This window comes from Gymnoscopelus braueri (genome assembly GCF_963280865.1).
Source record: "Gymnoscopelus braueri genome assembly, chromosome: 3".
NCBI lineage: Eukaryota > Metazoa > Chordata > Actinopteri > Myctophiformes > Myctophidae > Gymnoscopelus > Gymnoscopelus braueri.
This window is the reverse complement of record NC_137612.1, coordinates 45,880,091-45,899,616: the sequence shown is the minus strand read 5'-3', so window position 1 is coordinate 45,899,616 and position 19,526 is coordinate 45,880,091. Positions and strand designations below refer to the sequence as shown.

The window sequence follows — 19,526 nt, the reverse complement described above, 5'->3', positions numbered from 1 at the left end:
ACACACACACACACACACACACACACACACACACACACACACACACACACACACAGTATCAGCCTGCCAATCATTATGGACAGATTATATAACTGACAGAGAACTATTCTTGTGGCACTGGCTAAAATGGGTTACTTATTATTACAATTTTAAAATCTAATTATTGCCTTAGGAATGCGACAAAAACTAAAATTTCTCCATGAATTCAAGGCTTTGTGGGGTGTGTAGTTGATAGCAAATAATTATTTTTTTGGGTGAACTATCCCTTTAAGAATGCTGAGGGAATGGCAGGTGGTTTCTTTCCATATCTAAGCAGAGACCTTGAGCTTATGTTCTATGAAGGAGCTCGCTTTTGGCCTTTATTTATAGTTATACATTAGAGACAGACAGGAAACAGGGAGAAAGAGATGGGGAGAGACATGCAGCAAAGCTCGTCGGGAACGGGACTCGAACCCGCGATGCGTTGTCAGGCTACATTGGAGCCTAGGAGCCCATTTTGATTAACTAAATGTCCTCTAAGTGCAACATTCAAGGATGTGGCCTGCACAAAATGATGATTACACTGGCATATAAGACAGTTTGTTGCATGTTCCAGTTCTTAAAATCCAAACCCTGTCGAAACCCTGTCTTTTTTAATACACTTTTGCATCGTGGCTGAGAGCTGTGCGCCCTAATCCTTTTTCAATACAGAAGATCGTTTATTTTCAAATAGCCTAAGTATGCATAGGGCTGAAGTGGTTATTGCATGTTTTGTAATAATAATCAAAATCTAAAGTAACTAGTAACTAAAGTTGTCAAATAATTGTAGTGGAGTAAAGTGCAATATTTGCCTTTGAGATGTAGTGGAGTAGAAGTACTGCAAACTGGAAATACTCCAGCAAAGTAAAAACACCTACAAATTTTACTTAAGTACAGTACTTGAGTAAATGTACTTAGTCACTTTCCACCACTGATATGTGTACGTACTGTATCTATATTGATATGTGTATATGTTTATAAGGTGAATACTTTCTTTTGTGGGAAAAGTTGAATGATTTTAAAAAGGTGCTTCATGAGAAAATGCTGTCCGACCTCATCCAGTTGGACCAAGTCTCGTCCTTGGCATCAATGTAGTGATAACGGCTTCTCTTCCTCCGGATCTAAAGAAAAACAAAGACATTTATGTTTAATAGTATTTCATTATACTGACATGACAAAAAACTAAAAAGATTTCTCCGTATTAACCTACAGTATATAGAGCGTCGCAGTTCCCGCCCACTTCCTGTTTTTTTTGGTGCCGGAAGAAAAAACTCAATGCATTTTTCCATTGACATTTTCAAAAATATTTATATCTATTAATTTAAGCCTCGAATCAAGCCATCACGAGATGACATGAATCATGACCATAAAACGTTTTTTTCTGTGATTTTTTTTAATTTTATATTTAATTATATGATACTATATTTAATAAATACCCTTTGTTTTGCCGTTTTCAACAAAAAAAAAATCACAGAATCAAACGTTTATGGTCATGATTCATGTCATCTCGTGATGGCTTGATTCGAGGCTTAAATTAATAGATATAAATATTTTTGGAAATGTCAATGGAAAAATGCATTGAGTTTTTTCTTCCGGCACCAAAAAAAACAGGAAGTGGGCGGGAACTGCGACGCTCTATACTGATAACAAGGCCTATCTTTATGCTATATGATCATTATGTCTACCATAATGTACACACTGAGCAGTGACTTATTATAAATCTGATCAGAATAATTAATATTTAGTTTCCATTTCAATGTTTTGCCCCACTATCAGACTGGGTTATTGTGGTTAACTAACTAAAACTAAACACAACAAGCAAATGAAAATAAAAACTGTTTAGTTAATAAAAACGAGGCTTTACAAAAAATGATAAGTAACTGAAACTGTATTTTGAATTTACAAAAATGACAAAAAGAACAAGAATCATAGAGAAAATATGTCCTTAGTTCCAGTCTTTGTCATTATCCATTAGCCTATGTTTCTTAAAAAGGAGGTTGTAGATCTGCTATTTTTGCTAATTTTCTGAGCTTTTTGTAGCCCAAAATACAAAATATTTTCAGTTCATTGGGTTCAGCGGCCAAATACATATGAATTTTGGGGGACCTTGACATGAAAAGGTAGTTTGAGAGTTGCTGGTCTAGCGCCAACATTAGGCAACAATTTCACATGCACACACACACACACGCACACACGCGCGCACACACACACACACACACACACACACACACACACACACACACACACACACACACACACACACACACACACACACACACACACACACACACACACACACACACACACACACACACACACACACACACACACACACACACACACACACACTCACCACCCAGGAGTATCCACTCTTCACAGCTTCCTCTCTGTCTGTCTTGACTCCTTCATACCGCCCAAAGTGAGTCCCAGCATCAAGCTGAGAGCATCCACAGTAAAATACTCCTTGACGTGCGTTTGGAATGCCTGACTCCTTAATCTGTTGGGCAGAAACCAGCTGTTTTTGAAGTCTTTCTGTGGGTTATAATAAACATTTAACTAATGGCAAGTATTAACAAGAGCTTATGGATAAAAAAAATAACTACATTGGATCCATCATTGGAACACAGGTTCTTTTTTCCATTTCATGTAAAGTAACTGTCTTGGACATACAAGGTTTTCACCCAACAGCAAAGATTGTGTGTGTGTGTGTGTGTGTGTGTGTGTGTGTGTGTGTGTGTGTGTGTGTGTGTGTGTGTGTGTGTGTGTGTGTGTGTGTGTGTGTGTGTGTGTGTGTGTGTGACGTGTGTGTGTGTGTGTGTGTGTGTGTGTGTGTGTGTGTGTGTGTGTGTGTGTGTGTGTGTGTGTGTGTGTGTGTGTGTGTGTGTGTGTGTGCGCGCGCGCGCGCGTTTACTTTAAATCCAGAAGGCAGGGTCTTCCTGGCTCTGTCAGTCTCTGGTAGAGCTACTCTAAAGTCCTCTATGAAGACAGGAGATCCATGTCGGTCACATTTCTTTAAAAATAACTCCCCACACTGATCCCAGACTGGACACACACACACACACACACACACACACACACACACACACACACACACACACACACACACACACACACACACACACACACACACACACACAGTTGAACAGTGTTGCAAAGTACTGTATGTCATTGGTTCCAGGGGTCCTTGAGGGAGTTCCAGGGGTCCCCAGCTAAATGATAGTTAGGAACCAAATGGACCCTTATGGGTCTGTAACTCAGAGAGTGTACACATTTCCCGGTTCATTTGGTTCCATTTGTACAATCTCTGAGTTAAATTAACATTGATTTTACAATATAAATCCGGTCCGTACTCCGTAGCCTAATAAATTAACATTAAATGGGGGTCCGTAGCCTAATGCATGTCAAACTGGGGGGTTCTTGAAATTAAAGTGGTTGAGAATCACTGCTAGAGCCGTAAAAAAAATCTTCTTTTATGGGGGTTGCTGGCATATCTTTTCAAATGGGGGTCCGCGGGCTAATAAGTGTCAATTTGGGGGTCCTTGACATGAAAAAGTTTGAGAACCCCCGTTGCAAAGTATTCAACTCATGACAAAGCAACGACAGAGAGATGGAGGGAAAAGATGGTTGGGTGACAGACAGACAGAAAAAGAGAGAGTCAGAGAAGGAGAAAGGGAGAGAGGGAGAGAGAAGAAGAAATAAAGATTGGTGTAAACAGAGATAATTACAGTAAAAATTATCATCGTCTGGCACTTCCGGTTCTGTGTAGTTAACTTGGACTCGCTTTCTGAGCGTTCTGTCGCTGGAACTCACTGCTACTGCCTCTATCTCCTGATCACCTGAAACACACACACACACACACACACACACACACACACACACACACACACACACACACACACACACACACACACACACACGGTCTCAAGAGCTAAATATCCATAAGGGTCCATTTGGTTACCAACTCTCCATCATTTAGCTGGGGACCACCTGGAACCCCGTCAGGGACCACTGGTGGTCCCCGGACCACTGGTTGAGAACCACTGCTCTATCTGTAGAAAGTCAACACGTTGGTCTGAACTCATTAGAAGCTATAGTGTCATTTATACTGTATGTAAAAAAAAGAAATGAATTGGACATTGGCCCTACTTTGAGCTGCATGTCTGCCCGAACTATAGCTCTAGAAATGTTTGGACTGTGATAATAGTATTGGATTACCGGACAGACTAGGAGTCCACTCCTCATCTTCATCTGTCTGCTCCTCGTCTAAGTCTTCCTTACTTGGGTGAAGTGAGGACGTTTTTGTCTGATTGGTCTGGCGTCTTCTCATAACTTCTGGAACTTTAGACTTCACGCCTGATGGGGGGGAGGGGGGGGCCAGACAGGGTGTTAACACAATGCTACTCCCTAATAACAAATAACGAAGTAATTCATAAACGTAGCAATAAGGCATACTTCAAACACACATCACAACAATCAATAACAAAAGTAATACAATCAATAATAACCATTATACCAGTGGTGGAAAGTAACTAAGTATATGTACTCAAGTATTGTAGGCCTACTTAAGTACAATTTTGAGGTATTTGTACTTTACTTCAGTATTTCCAAATTCCAAAACTTTTACTTCTACTCCACTGCATCTCAGAGGAAAATATTGTACTTTTACTCCACTACAATTATTTGAAAACTTTAGTTACTAGTTACTTTGCAGATATAAATTATTACATTATAAAACATACATTAACATACATTAACCATAATAGCCGATCTACAAGCTCACAACGCGTTGTGAGTTTGTTGATTTGCTTTTTTCAAACTTTTCAGAACTTTTACTTTTGGTACCAATAATTTTGTACTTTTACCCAAGTAAATTTTGAACACCAGACTTTTACTTGTAACAGTACTTCTACATTGCAGTATTGATACTTTTACTTAAGTAAAACATTTTTGTACTTTTTTTAATACAAATATAGCTTTAGCCTACTAAACAGTATATGTTAGAGGTACCAGGCTATAGCATCTGATTTCTTTTTCTTTATATATTTACCTGAAAAACTGGTTGAAATACAGGTGAAATGGTGAGACGTGGAGACGTGCATCCTCTGTCACAGAATACTGTCTCAGCTATGAGAGGTGATGTGCTCTGTGCAAGGGTTATACCACCATGGGTACCACTACCACCGTCTCACACTGCCACCTAATGGCAAAGCTATAGGGTTGCCAACCATCCCTTGAAATATACCGAATAGTCCCTTATTTGCAGTGGTGGAAAAAGTACTGATATTTTACGTAAGTAAAAGTAACAATACCACAATATAAAAATACTCTGTTACTATTATTGCGCAGGGTAGGATTTGAAAATGTTAAAGCAGTGTCATTTTATTTTGCTTTTTCAGTTCGGTCATACAATGAGCACACCTGGAGATGAAATGTAAATGCTCTTGATTTATACATTCATTTGTGTCTCAAAAAATGCATTTATACACAACAGGTTGAGAATTGATTGCATGAAACAATCACCTGTGCATCCAGTCTCAATGTTGGTAAACAAATAATTGGTCTATTAGATTAAGATTAAAAAGCATCAGCCTAATTTCATTTACATTTTCAAAATAGCCTTTTCATTTTAATATTGTCCATTATTTAGCGGGCATTTTTTGAAAATGTTAAATCAACCTTTTATGTATTAATTTAATTTTGTCACAGAATGAGCACACCTGAAGATTAAATGTAAATTATATTGCATTATATATAATTATTTTGTCTCAAAATATGCGTTCATTATCTGAAGATTAAAATGCATTTCTCTTATTTCATTTTAATTTTCAAAATTGCTTTTTCATTTTAATAGTGTCCATTATCCAGCAGGCATTTTTTGAAAATTGAAATGTTTATTTATCGTTTTAATTCCGTCATAGAATGAGCACACCTGTAGATTAAATGTAAATACTATTGCATTTTACATTTATTTTTGTCTCAAAAAATGCATTTCTTGAAGATTAAAAAGCGTTTCTCTTACTTCAAGTGAATTTTTCATTTGAATTATGGCATCTATTCGCTTCTACAGTGCTACTGGTGTTTGGGTAACTAACAACTCACTAGTACAGACACACCACTCATTGGTGATGGCATAAATTAAATAAATCTACCATATTCTTCTACCATATTCTTCTTCTACCACTCTTCCACCATCATTCACAATTATTAATGTAATTCACATGTAGCCTACTTAAACCCTCTATTCTCAGCTAAACCACACCAAATCTAAAAAATAGCCGATCTACAAGCTCACAAGGCAAATTGCGTTGTGAGCTTGCAGATCGGCTATTTTTGGCTTATGTTCCCCCCATGCTGGGGTTCATGTGGTTAACAGTGTTGGTTTATATTACTTAGGAGAGTAATATGTTACTTATTACTTATTACTCCTTTGAAAAGTAATAATATTATATTACTTATTACTTGGAATCAAGGGTAATATATTACATATTACTTTATATTACTTTCCCCGCGCCCCCTCGCAAAAGAAAAGACGTGTACAGTTTTTAGCCTTTTAGAACTGAATCCAATTTAATGGAACAATAGAAAACAGTCAACAGTCTTTATCCTTTTAAGTATTTTGCTGCTGCAAACTCCATATTTGGAATTGGAACAATAATTATCCTTACAGGAACAACATCAATCTGAACTGCACACACTGGCTGACTGCCTGAACATTTCTTAACCTTTTCAACATATCTTACACCAGTCAATATTAATTAGCCAAAGTGCAAGGGGGGAGGAGAGAGGAGAGGAGATATAGAGCAGTGGTTCTCAAACTTTTTCATGTCAAGGACCCCCAAATTGACACTTATTAGCCCCCGGACCCCCATTTCAAAAGATATGCCAGGGACCCCCATAAGAGAAGATTTGTTACGGCTCTAGCAGTGATTCTCAACCATTTTAATTTCAAGGACCCCCAGTTTGACATGCATTAGGGCTACAGACCCCCATTTAATGGCATTTCTATCACTTGGACCGCAATTTAAATTGTAAAATCTATGTCAATTTAACTCTGAGAGTGTACAAATGGAACCAAATGGACCCGTTGTTAGGGTCCATTTGGTTCCATTTGTACACTCTCAGAGTTAGAGACCCATAAGGGTCCATTTGGTGCCTAATCTATCATTTAGCTGGGGACCCCCTGGAACTCCCTCAAGGACCCCTGGGGGTCCCCGGACCCCACTTTGAGAACCAATGATATAGAGGAGAGGAGAGGAACACCGTTTCCTCTCCTCATCAGCAGTTCGTTTCCCCGACCACCAGACAAGTGACGCAGGGGGACTTCTGAAAGGACCATGCCGAAAATAGGTTACTTTATTCGGATACAATGCGTGTCACTGTCCGCCCCTGCTGGTTCTCTGAATTTTTATTTTTAAATGGGCTCTGTCATGATTAATTGACCACATATATGAAGTTAAACAACTACATTCTATCCGAACGATATCTTTTAAGTAAATTCCGTGCTTCTATTTTCCGTGCAAAATAGAAGTTTGAGAGCTTTTTGAAGTTATAAAACGTCGGAGAAATACACGACGCAGCAGTCGCATACGGGTCATGCACTACGTCATAACTGTGCGCAGGCTGCGTGCTAAAAAAGAACTGATCTGCAAGCTAAAAAGCATCTCTGTTGACGTAGGTTGATAGCTTGTAGATCTGCTCTATTTTTGCACGATGCGAGAACTTGCCTCTACGAGAGACGGAGAGAGAGTACATATTAAATGAATGAATGAACAAAAAAAAAAGACGCTCGTCATCAGTAACGAGTAGCGAGGCCTTTTTTGACCGAGTAATATGGTATTATATTACTGTTCTGGCAGAATAATACCTTACTTTACTCGTTACTGGGAAAAGTAATAATATTACAGTAATATATTATTTTTAATTCGTTACTGCACAACACTGGTGGTTAATGCTATTCATAATAATGTAATGGTATTTTCATTATGTCAAGGTGCTCTAATGTTTTCATATTGGTGGATAATATATGATAGAGTTATTTGATCTCTTATCTTAATTATCATAATGTGTCTAGGGTCCATTAACCTGATTAAAATGTCCTATTAATTATGGTCTCATACGGGCCTGTACTTTGTCATGGTAAAAGTACTCTGTACTCTCAGTCCCTCTGTCTGCCAGCCAAGGTCAAACGCATGCTGCAGGCTTTCTCTGCAATCTATTGTTTTGAGAACACTGTATCTAGATATTCTCTTCTACAGCTGTCTCCCTTTAGTGTCACCCAAATCATCCCTGACCAGTGACAGGTCACAGATGTCAAATGTGTTGACCCAGACATGGGGACGCTGTTGTCCAGAGATAAACTGTCACACCATCATTAACACCATCATCATCTACCATCATCTACCATCATCAGACGACGACGTAACCATCGCTCCCATCCAATCCGAGAAGTCCACCTTCGCCCGGAACCTCATCGATGTCACATCCTATGATGTCATATGTTTATGTTACTGGACAATGTTAAAAGCTAGTGCTTTCTCTGTTACACGACAGAGAGACGCGACCGATGATGCGGACCATACCTGTGATACTGTAACCTTCTATTTCTCTCTGATCTGAATACAAACATGTTTCTTTGCACCCTTGGCTGTCTGAGTCTGGTTTTTCCTTATTTGCCTCGTTATACAAGTATTATGTACTTTGTGTGGGTCATAAGGTGAAAACAACTCCATTAATTGGTCCTTATCGAGCCTACTACTACTACTACTATTACTACTACTACTACTACTACTACTACTACCACTATTACTACTACTAACAGTTGAATATAATACTACCTGGGACAGAGAAAGAGAGAGAGAGAGGGTTGCAGAGGCAGAGAGAGATAGACAGAGGTAGGGAGCCAAGTGATAAAGTGATAGACGGTGTGAATCAAACAGGCAAAGAGACATACTGACTGATAAAGAGAGAGAGACGAACCGTCTCCATGGAGGACTATGCCACTGTGCCACTGTGGATCTACCTGGCAGTGCTGACCGTTCTGATTGGAGGAGCCGTGCAGAAGGTCACCGTGGTAACGTGGCTGGGGGCCACAGTATTGGTGGAGAAACTGTCTGTACCTGTCCTCTTTCTGGTCCTCATCTGCATTTGGATGTACTGGAGAAACCAGACAACTGAAAGACTTTCTTCTCTGGGCAAAGCTGTACTCATCACAGGTTGTGACACTGGTTTTGGTAAAGCAACAGCAAGGACATTGGATGCACTGGGTTTCCAGGTGTTTGCAACGGTGAAGGACCTAGAGGGTAGCGGAGCTAAAGAACTCCAGAAGAACAGCTCCTCCCGCCTGCACCTCTTCCAGTTGGACATCACGCAGCCACAACAAGTACAACAGGTCCTACTGGAAACCAGTAACAGACTGGGACTCAGAGGTCTGTGGGGCTTGGTCAACAACGCAGGAGTGTGCGTGAACTTTGGCGATGCAGAGCTGTCTCTCATGTCAAACTACAGAGGTTGCATGGAGGTCAACTTCTTTGGCACTCTGTCAGTCACACAGGCCTTCCTGCCACTGCTCCGCAAGGGCAAAGGTCGCATTATCACCGTGTCCAGTCCATCAGGTGACCAGCCGTTTCCCTGTCTGTCTGCGTATGGAGCATCTAAAGCAGCTTTAAATCTCTTCACCAACACCCTGAGACACGAACTGCTGCCCTGGGGCGTCAACGTCTCGACCATCCTGCCTTCCGCATATAAGACAGGTCAGAGCAGCAACGAGATGTACTGGGATGCACAGTACAAACAGCTGATCCAGAGTCTGCCTCCCAGCCTGCTGGAGGAGTACGGAGAGGACTACCTTAACGAGACCAGGGAGTTGTTCCAGAGCCATGCCCGCTCTGCTAACGAGGACCTCAGCCCAGTCATTAACACCATCATAGAGGCCCTGCTGGCCCCCAGGCCCCTGGCACGCTACTATGCAGGGCCCGGTGTGGGTCTCATGTACTTTATCCACACATACCTCCCCAGCGCCGTCAGCGACAAATTCCTACAGAAACTTTTTGTCAAGAAGAAGCTCCTCCCACGAATCCTCAGGAAGGAGAGCGGGTTGGTTATCCATAGCAACCACAATATCAACAACAACAATAATAACAACAACGAGGACAAGTTAACGATGTAGCCTGGTGTATTTGGTTGGTGAGGGGCTGGCGGACCACTCCACTCTTCATCCAATAGTGTTTTCATTTCCTGTACATTCATCTGCTTTTCTATTATGATATTTTTTTGTAATTGTTGAAGGGATCATAGAAGTTGTGGAGCCTCGCTCCAGTCCCGCCGGTCAGGTGAGTTTTCCTACAGTGAGAGCCAGAGTGAGGAGCCTAGAGTCCAGCACCTCAGACAGCCCCGTTGCCTAGGGCAACTGATTGAGGGGCGGTACGTGCCACTCTGCATCCTCAATCAGTTGGAAATGATGACACCTGCGTGCTGGGCAATCAGAAGGCAGCTGGGCTGAGTTTACAAAGGCAGCTCACTCAGGTTCACTCACTCTTGACTCTCCCTGGGGAAACACCGTCCGGCGGTAAGCGATACACTCCACTCATTTCTCAGTGTTAATAGTGATCAATGCTATGGTTGAATGCAAAGCTCATGTTATGTTTCTTTTGTTTTATAGGCAATGTACGAGCGATCATGAAGCCTACACTGTTTCCCCTTACCCCCTACTAACCCCTGATGTGGGAAGAATTTAAGTTATTTTTGCCTGAGATGCATGCCCCCATGAACTGTTAAGTTTCCCTTCAATAAATTGAGCTTTGAAGCCTGAACTGTTTCTGTTCTCTGTGCCGGGTTGGTGTCAGACGCCACAAAGTGCAACTGTTTTGTGTTTGTTTTTTGTTTGTTTTTGAACTCCAGCAGGAAGTGAGGTCAGATCAACACCCTGACCTTACTTTTTTAATCCCATGAGAACCTCAACACAACTCCAGCAGTGGAAACCACTTCCTTGTGGTCACAGGTGGTGACAATGATTTAGATCAGTAGTTCTCTAACTTTTTTGTGTCAAGGACCCCCAGATTGATATATATTTGGCCGCGGACCCCCATCTGAAATGGTTTTGTGCCAGGGAACCCCCAGAAGAGAAGATTTGTGTTAAAAAAAGATCAACATTTTCAACCTTTTTCAAACACTTTCAATATTTTTCATGTTAAAAAATAGCAGATGTACAAGCATGCAATGTGAGCTTGTATATCTGCTATTTTTGAATAGCCAATGTAACTAGTTTTGCCGCGGACCCCTTCCAAGGACCCCTGGGGGTCACCAGACCCCACTTTGAGAACCACTGGTTTAGATTTCATATCAACAGGATTATGCACATAAATGTTACTAAATGATTGACCATCCACTACCTGCAATACTATTGGTGGGACTGATCACTGCTTCTATTAGTTAATTTGAGGACTTCTAACAACTCGATTTGTATGCACAATTACACGCACATACACAGACATACAACCAGAGTGAGATATATATCAATCTATCTATTATCATAACTACTGTATCTGTTTGTTATAATTTTCTCTCAATACACAAACCTGTACTGATTCATATAGCCTAAATGTAATATGTTAACATGTTATGAACATACAGTATAAGCTCTAATTGATTCCAAAAAAACATTCATTAGCTTTTTACCATTTTCAGTGTTTTGAAATATTTACAGATTAAATTGATTTAAGGAATATATTGGCATTATGTACTTTTGACTATATAGTTAAAACTAAAGCTATATACGTAGTACCGGTTTGTAAGCATAACTGTATGTACCTATATTGCATATCTGTTTAATAAACGAATAGGTTTATTGATATGTACCTACATAAATGTAAAAAAGAACAACAAATATAAATGGACAAAATGAACATTCATTTACAATGTATTGTTCTAAACAGTTGGATGTCATTGAAAGCTGTTTGCACAGAAATTAGATTTAGACAGTGGTTGCAACAACAGTCTTAACTTTCATGATTTAGAAACATTGTTTCAAAACAAGAGAGAGTTTCCAAGCTTTCAAAAACAGTTAAGAGACTGATGTGTAAAGTAACATTTCACAGAACATTTTATGCATAACAATATAAATCCAGACATAATACAAACAATTTAGACTTATGAAGCCAAGAAGCCATGCTTGGTTGCAGTAACAGTTTTTGATGACATCCAGTTGATTGTAGCGCAGGGTAATATTTTGCTTTTGGAACGCATTTGAATGTGTATGCATACATATCTTGTACTCATTAAGCATCACTGGCAGTATGATGTATCTGTGTATGGCTGTCTATATTGTGTGTTATGTGTGTATGGGTCTGGGGTGGAGTTTGACTACATGTACTGTAGTTAGCATACCGTATGAATGTATCCCGGGTACTCCCATTTTGGTGTGTGTGTGTGTGTGTGTGTGTGTGTGTGTGTAATTTTCCATAGCCTAACATCGATAGGAGACATATCTTGGATAAGTCTCCAGATATTTGTTGTCACCAGTACAAATGGAGACATTTTTGTCCACTGACTGTATGCTTTGAACCACATGTGAAAACATGTAGTGAAGCTTAAAAGACACGTTGTTCCTTTATGAGGCTTTCATCCTCCCCACAGTGAACATTTGATATTTGTTCTGTCTCATCTTTTGTGTTTCTTTTTGTTTTGTTATTCATCCCACTTATTTTGTTTTTGAATCACTATTTATGGCAGCCTTTTTTTCTGTATCAATCACTTCAACTGTGAATTTTTATATAAAATATATAAAAATAAAAAATAAAATAATAATACTTAAAAAAAAATATTAAAAACAATGTTCTCTTCATTTTAGTTTGATTTTTTCTCCTTTCTCATCTGACACACATTATATTATAGATATATGGGTGTCAAATAGAGGGGAGTTTGATGAATATGTTGTTGTTTGTTGATGTTTAATACTGTGTTTTGTGTTTGTTTCATTTTAGAACGACAATGTAAGCCACCCCATTAATCCAATTCCTGTCACAATACCTGCTAATTGTACATACAATTGTACATACAGGGCTAAACTTTAATTTGATATCTGGTTCTAAACCTGTTTTAAACTGTGTTTCATACTACAGTCAACTGTAGGCTACTGCCATGCCGTACAGTAAATTTGATTTCCATCTGTCTTACAGATTTCAACTTGTGTCTTGGATAGACAGATGTTTGATGCCCACATGCCTACATGCAATCAGGAAGTATTTCTTGAGTTTTAAGACAATATCACGTAAGTTTTTTCCCAAAGTAAAGTGTAAAGTGTGAAGGGTTCAGAAGTGTCCCGTTCCATTTTAAATACTTGTATCTTGATAAAGCACAAGGACCGCAGCTTCACAACGAGGAAGGTAACTTTTCTATTTCTGAACGTGTACAGAATCAACTTTGACCGGAGATGTAGGTTTCTTGTCAAATTTCAATATGAAAACTTGCAGACTAGTCAGTTGTCCCTCCCTCTTATCTCTCCGCTGCCATGGGTCAATAACTGTGCTAAAATTGACTAAACCAAAAGTGTTGAAAAGGTTTGCTTGGGACGGAGACATTAGCTGAGATTTTTTTTTAAATTATAATAAAGTTATTTGCAAAGATGCAAAGGGAAAACTTTGTTGTGTGGAGTGTCTTCGAAATTCATGAACTATAAACCTGTTTTGCTTCCTATTTGAATAAATAAATTATACAGTCCTTTTGAAGAAGTATAAATGTGTATGTTATCTAACTATCCATTTATTTTTGGCCTTAAGTCATTTAAATCTTTGCCTGTCTGTGTTTGGTTTTGAATAATGTCACAAGGTACAATCAGCTTGACCTTTGACCCTATCCAAATCATGATAAGATGTAGGCTTGATAGAGTTATTTGATCTCTTATCTTAATTATCATAATGTGTCTAGGGTCCATTAACCTGGTTAAAATGTCCTATTAATTATGGTCTCATACGGGCCTGTACTTTGTCATGGTAAAAGTACTCTGTACTCTCAGTCCCTCTGTTTGCCAGCCAAGGTCAAATCCATGCTACAGGCTTTCTGTGGCAAATCTATTGTTTTGGGAGCACGGTATCTGGATGTTCTTTTCCACACTAATCCTTTCTACAGCTGTCTTACACCCATGTCACCAAGCCATCTCTGACCAGTGACAGGTCAGAGCAAGATGTCAAACGTGTTGACCCAGACATGGGGACGCTGTTATCCAGAGATAAACTGTCACACCATCATTACCATCTTCATCATCTACCATCATCATCCTCATCTGACGACGACGTAATCATCACTCTCATCCAATCCGAGAAGTCCACCTTCGCCCGGAACCTCATCTATGTCACATCCTATGATGTCATATGTTTATGTTACTGGACAATGTTAAAAGCTAGTGCTTTCTCTGTTACACTACAGAGAGACGCCGACCGATGATGCGGAACCATATCTGTGATACTGTAACCTTCTATTTCTCTCTGATCTGAATACAAACATGTTTCTTTGCACCCTTGGCTGTCTGAGTCTGGTTTTTCCTTATTTGCCTCGTTATACAAGTATTATGTACTTTGTGTGGGTCATAAGGTGAAAGCAACTCCATCAATCTTCCATTTTAAATACTTATATTTGATAAAGCACATGGACCGCAGCTTCACAACAAGGAAGGTAACTTTTCTATTTCTGAACGTGTACAGAATCAACTTTGACCGGAGACGTAGGTTTCTTGTCAAATTTCAATGAAAACTGAAAACTTGCAGACTAGTCAGTTGTCCCTCCCTCTTATCTCTCCGCTGCCATGGGTCAATAACTGTGCTAAAATTGACTAAACCAAACGTGTTGAAAAGGTTTGCTTGGGACGGAGACATTAGCTGAGATTTTTTTTTGAATTATAATAAAGTTATTTGCAAAGATGCAAAGGGAAAACTTTGTTGTGTGGAGTGTCTTGGAAATTCATGAACTATAACCCTGTTTTGCTTCCTATTTGAATAAATTAATTATATACAGTCCTTTTGAAGAAGTATAAATGTGTATGTTATCTAAACTAACCATTTATTTTTGGCCTTAAGTCATTTAAATCTTTGCCTGTCTGTGTTTTGGTTTTGAATAATGTCACAAGGTACAATCAGCTTGACCTTTGACCCTATCCAAATCATGATAAGATGTAGGCTTGATAGAGTTATTTGATCTCTTATCTTAATTATCATAATGTGTCTAGGGTCCATTAACCTGATTAAAATGTCCTATTAATTATGGTCTCATACGGGCCTGTACTTTGTCATGGTAAAAGTACTCCGTACTCTCAGTCCCTCTGTCTGCCAGCCAAGGTCAAACGCATGCTGCAGGCTTTCTCTGCAATCTATTGTTTTGAGAACACTATCTAGATATTCTCTTCTACAGCTGTCTCCCTTTAGTGTCACCCAAATCATCCCTGACCAGTGACAGGTCACAGATGTCAAATGTGTTGACCCAGACATGGGGACGCTGTTGTCCAGAGATAAACTGTCACACCATCATTAACACCATCATCATCTACCATCATCTACCATCATCAGACGACGACGTAACCATCGCTCCCATCCAATCCGAGAAGTCCACCTTCGCCCGGAACCTCATCGATGTCACATCCTATGATGTCATATGTTTATGTTACTGGACAATGTTAAAAGCTAGTGCTTTCTCTGTTACACTACAGAGAGACGCGACCGATGATGCGCACCATACCTGTGATACTGTAACCTTCTATTTCTCTCTGATCTGAATACAAAGATGTTTCTTTGCACCCTTGGCTGCCTGTTTTGAGTCTGGTTTCTTCCTTATTGTCTCGTTATACAAGTATGTGGTACTTTGTGGGGGTCATAAGGTGAAATCAACTCCATCAATATAGATAATATTAATATTTTGTATTGCACGACGTGCAATATAAAATATTAATATTATCCATATATAATATTATGCACGTGCAATGCACGTGCATCGTCCACCTGGTGCAGAACTGTGACACAGCTGGAACAGATGAACCTGGAGGCGCGACATGCTGCCAGGGACCGAATGCAATGGAGAGTGCTCATTGAAGCCTCATGTCCCATATAGGGGACGAAGAGGAGTAAGTAAGTAATGCACGTGCATAATGTTTTCATGTTGAGTGTACTCAAAATGAAAACAACTAGTGCTATTTGTACATATAAGTGAGGACAGAGTCCTCAGACTCCTGGCCAGAGGCACTAGGCAAAGAACTACACATCCGGAGAAACGAAACTGAAACTGAAAAAAATAAACTGACCACCAGCTGCTCAATGATATGGACGATAGCAAGGGATGGGCTTGCGAGTTGCGACCAGCTGGCTGAACTTGTCGCGCATATCTGCACCAGCTGAGCCTGGTCTGCACATACATGATGCATTGGTCTTCACGCTAGTGCACACGCATCAGCTCCGTGAGCTCTTTGTTATAACGGAACACAGCTCAACTTTTTGTTTTTGAAACAGGTTAGCCCGCACTTAGAGTGAGAAGCTTGCATTGGACCCATTAAAAACTATTGACTTTGACAGCACCATGGAGGCGGAGGTTGTTCCAGAAGTGAGGCCGAGGGGTTCGGAAAAGCCAGATGTTTTCACTGCAGAATACTATGCTGCTGAGTCCTGGGCGGCAATGATGGACCCCTGGATTGTCTTTGACTCACGGACGACCCCCAGGGCAGAGTTTGACAGCTGGTTGGAGAGCAACAGGCCATCACAGGTGCAGTGGTGGAAAGTTCTAAGTACATTTACTCAAGTACTGTACAATTCTGAGGTATTTTTTACTTTACTTGAGTATGTCCAATTTTCAGTACTTTTACTTCTACTCTGGCGCAAATATTATACTTTTACTCGACTACAATTATTTGACAACTTTAGTTACTAGTTACTTTGTAGATTTTTATTATTATTACAAAACATACATTAACCACTTCAGCCCTATATACATTTAGACCATTTGAAAATAGCCGATCTACAGCGATGCATAGTGAGCTTGTAGATCGGCTATTTTCAAAGGATTTTTATACATTTTATACATTTGAAAACTTGTGAAATGGGACATTCTGCTTCTGCATCATGAGTACTTTCTACTTTTCCTACTTAAAGCGCATTCTGATGCCAATATGTACTTTTACTAAAGTAAATATTGAATTCCAGACTTTTACTTGTAACAGAGTATTTGTACTTTGAAGTATTAATACTTTTCCTTTTTTTTTTTATAAATTTGAGTACTTTTTCCACCACTGCGCAGGTGTCTCGATACAGTGACGAGGAGGACGGCAGCCCTGTGGGAGGGATAAGCGTGCGGGGACCCAATTACTGCGACAGTGACAGGGACTTAGAAGGCCTCAAGGACAGCTGGGACAAGCTATTGACCAGCGGCCGGCCTGTGAACTATCAGACGGTGAAGGAACTCGCTGTGAACCACAGAGTGCTCGGGGGAAAGTGGATGATGTTTCTGGACACTGGTTTCAAGGTCGACCACGCCTGGGAGTGTGTGGCCAGAGCGACGGTGGAAGGCAAGATCAGAAGTTCTTTAGTGACCCCCCATGACCCCAGCAGCAACAGGCATCTCATCTGTGCCTTCAACAAGAACTTCACGGAGGAGAACCAGGTCATAAGGTTAGAAGCGGCCATCCGTGCCACGGGGGTGAAGTGTTCGCTTTCTTACAAGCCCGACGTGTACACCCACCTGGGGATCTACCGCAACAACCGCTGGAAACTCCGCCCGACCATATATGAGAGCAAGTTTGACCTGAAGTGTGTACCCAGGCGTTCCCTCATAACAGAGTCACCGATCTGGGAGTGACATGATTGGGCCCGTGAGAGCAAGAAGGTGCATCTAGTCCAGAGGGTGTAGATTAAAAGGAGAAGCTCTTAAAATATAGTCACATAATGCTGTGTGGTTCTACAGCTAATTCATGACTGACATAGCTGTTGATTGTCAGTTAGCCTACAAAAAAAAAAGTTTTCTAATAATTCTGAGACATTTCTTAATGTCTTTAATGGATGTTGTTTAGCTATTCTGTTTAAAACAAATAATCAATGGTTCTTTCTTTATTGGACAATATGCTACGCTAACATGTCCGACACGAGACTGGAGAAATGTTTTACAAAAATTGTTTGAAAGAAAAATTGTAAGACAGGATATGTTTCTTCATAATGTATGCAGTTTTTTTCTTCTTTTCTTCTTTTTTACTTAAATGCTGTATTTTCTACCAAAAACATTATTGACATTACTGTTGATTCTATGACCAAATGAAAAAGCAAAATAAAATGACATTGCTTTATCATTCGGTCATAGAATGACCACACCTGGAGATGAAATGTAAATGCTCTTGATTTATACATTCATTTGTGTCTAAAAAAAATGCATTTATTGGCTTAAGATTAAAAACCATAGAGCACTGAAGTCTGATGTCACTGCCACTAGAGGGCGCTGTTTCACGGGTTCGTGGCTTTATTTTTTGTGTTGAAATCCCCATTTGGGAATCTTAGATCACGTCATATAAGAACTGTGTTCCAAACATAAACACACCACCCCGGCTTTTTTGTCAGGGGGGTGGCTCTGCATCGTTTATGATATTCATTCATATTTGATACAGCCTGTTTCTGGCGAAAATGTAATGAATTCTGCCTTAAAAGTCTTAAACTACTACTGCCGGGTCTGATATCACTGTCCCTACAGCAGCCGCGTTCATGGGAAATGTAGTCTTTGGGTTGTTTGACTCGTTTCTAGTGTTTATATTGTGTTACTCTTTGGGTAAATGTGTACATTTACACTTCAGTCGATGCTTTATATCCATATGAGTAAAATCGCCGGGGTGGCGTGTTTATTTTTGGAACACAGTTCTTATATGAAGCGATCTAAGATTCCCCAATGAGGATATCAACACAAAAAGTAAAGCCACGAACCTGCGAAAAGCGCCCTCTACTGGTAGTGACGTCAGGACTTCGGTGCTCTATTAGCCTTATTTAATTTACATTTTCAAAATACCCTTTTATTTTAATATTGTCCATTATTTAGCAGGCATTTTTAGAAAGATTTTAAAACAAATGACCTTTTATGTAGGCCTATTCATTTTATTCTGTTACAGAATGAGCACACCAGAAGATTAAATGTAAATACTATTGCATTATATATTCATTTTGGTCTCAAAATATGCGTTCATTATCTGAAGATTAAAAAGCTTTTCTCTTATTTCATTTTAATATTGTCCATTGTTTTGCGGGGCATTTTTTGAAAATTGAAAAACGTCATAGAATGAGCACACCTGTAGATTAAATGTAAAGACTATTGCATTTTACATTTATTTTTGTCTCAAAAAATGTGTTAAAAAGCATTTCTCTTACTTCAATTGAATTTTCGAATTTGCCATTTCATTCATCGCTTCCATAGTGTGTCTGTACTAGTGTTTGGGAAACAGTGCACTAGACTAGTACAGACACACCACTCATTATCACTATTCATGCATTATATTCACTACTGATGGA

At 39.6% G+C, this 19,526-nt stretch overlaps 2 protein-coding genes across 2 annotated transcripts; both read left to right on the top strand.

Annotated features, from left to right (window-relative positions):
- The first annotated feature begins 8,773 nt into the window (after window positions 1-8,773).
- On the top strand, window positions 8,774-10,307 carry LOC308081724 (11-beta-hydroxysteroid dehydrogenase type 2-like). The gene has a single exon (XM_080423342.1). The coding sequence runs from the start codon at window positions 9,002-9,004 to the stop codon at window positions 10,181-10,183; it is 1,182 nt and encodes a 393-aa protein (XP_080279468.1). The 5' UTR covers window positions 8,774-9,001; the 3' UTR covers window positions 10,184-10,307.
- Window positions 10,308-16,569: 6,262 nt separating this feature from the next.
- On the top strand, window positions 16,570-17,900 carry LOC308081991 (UPF0696 protein C11orf68 homolog; the record flags this gene model as incomplete). Its single annotated transcript, XM_080423601.1, has 2 exons — window positions 16,570-16,752; window positions 17,284-17,900. The coding sequence occupies 2 exons, from the start codon at window positions 16,570-16,572 to the stop codon at window positions 17,839-17,841; spliced, it is 741 nt and encodes a 246-aa protein (XP_080279727.1). The 3' UTR covers window positions 17,842-17,900.
- Between the last annotated feature and the right edge of the window lie 1,626 nt (window positions 17,901-19,526).

Bases quoted from the DNA above. Each gene is read 5' to 3' on its own strand.
- LOC308081724 (XM_080423342.1), top strand. From the start codon at position 9,002: ATGGAGGACTATGCCACTGTGCCACTGTGGATCTACCTGGCAGTGCTG.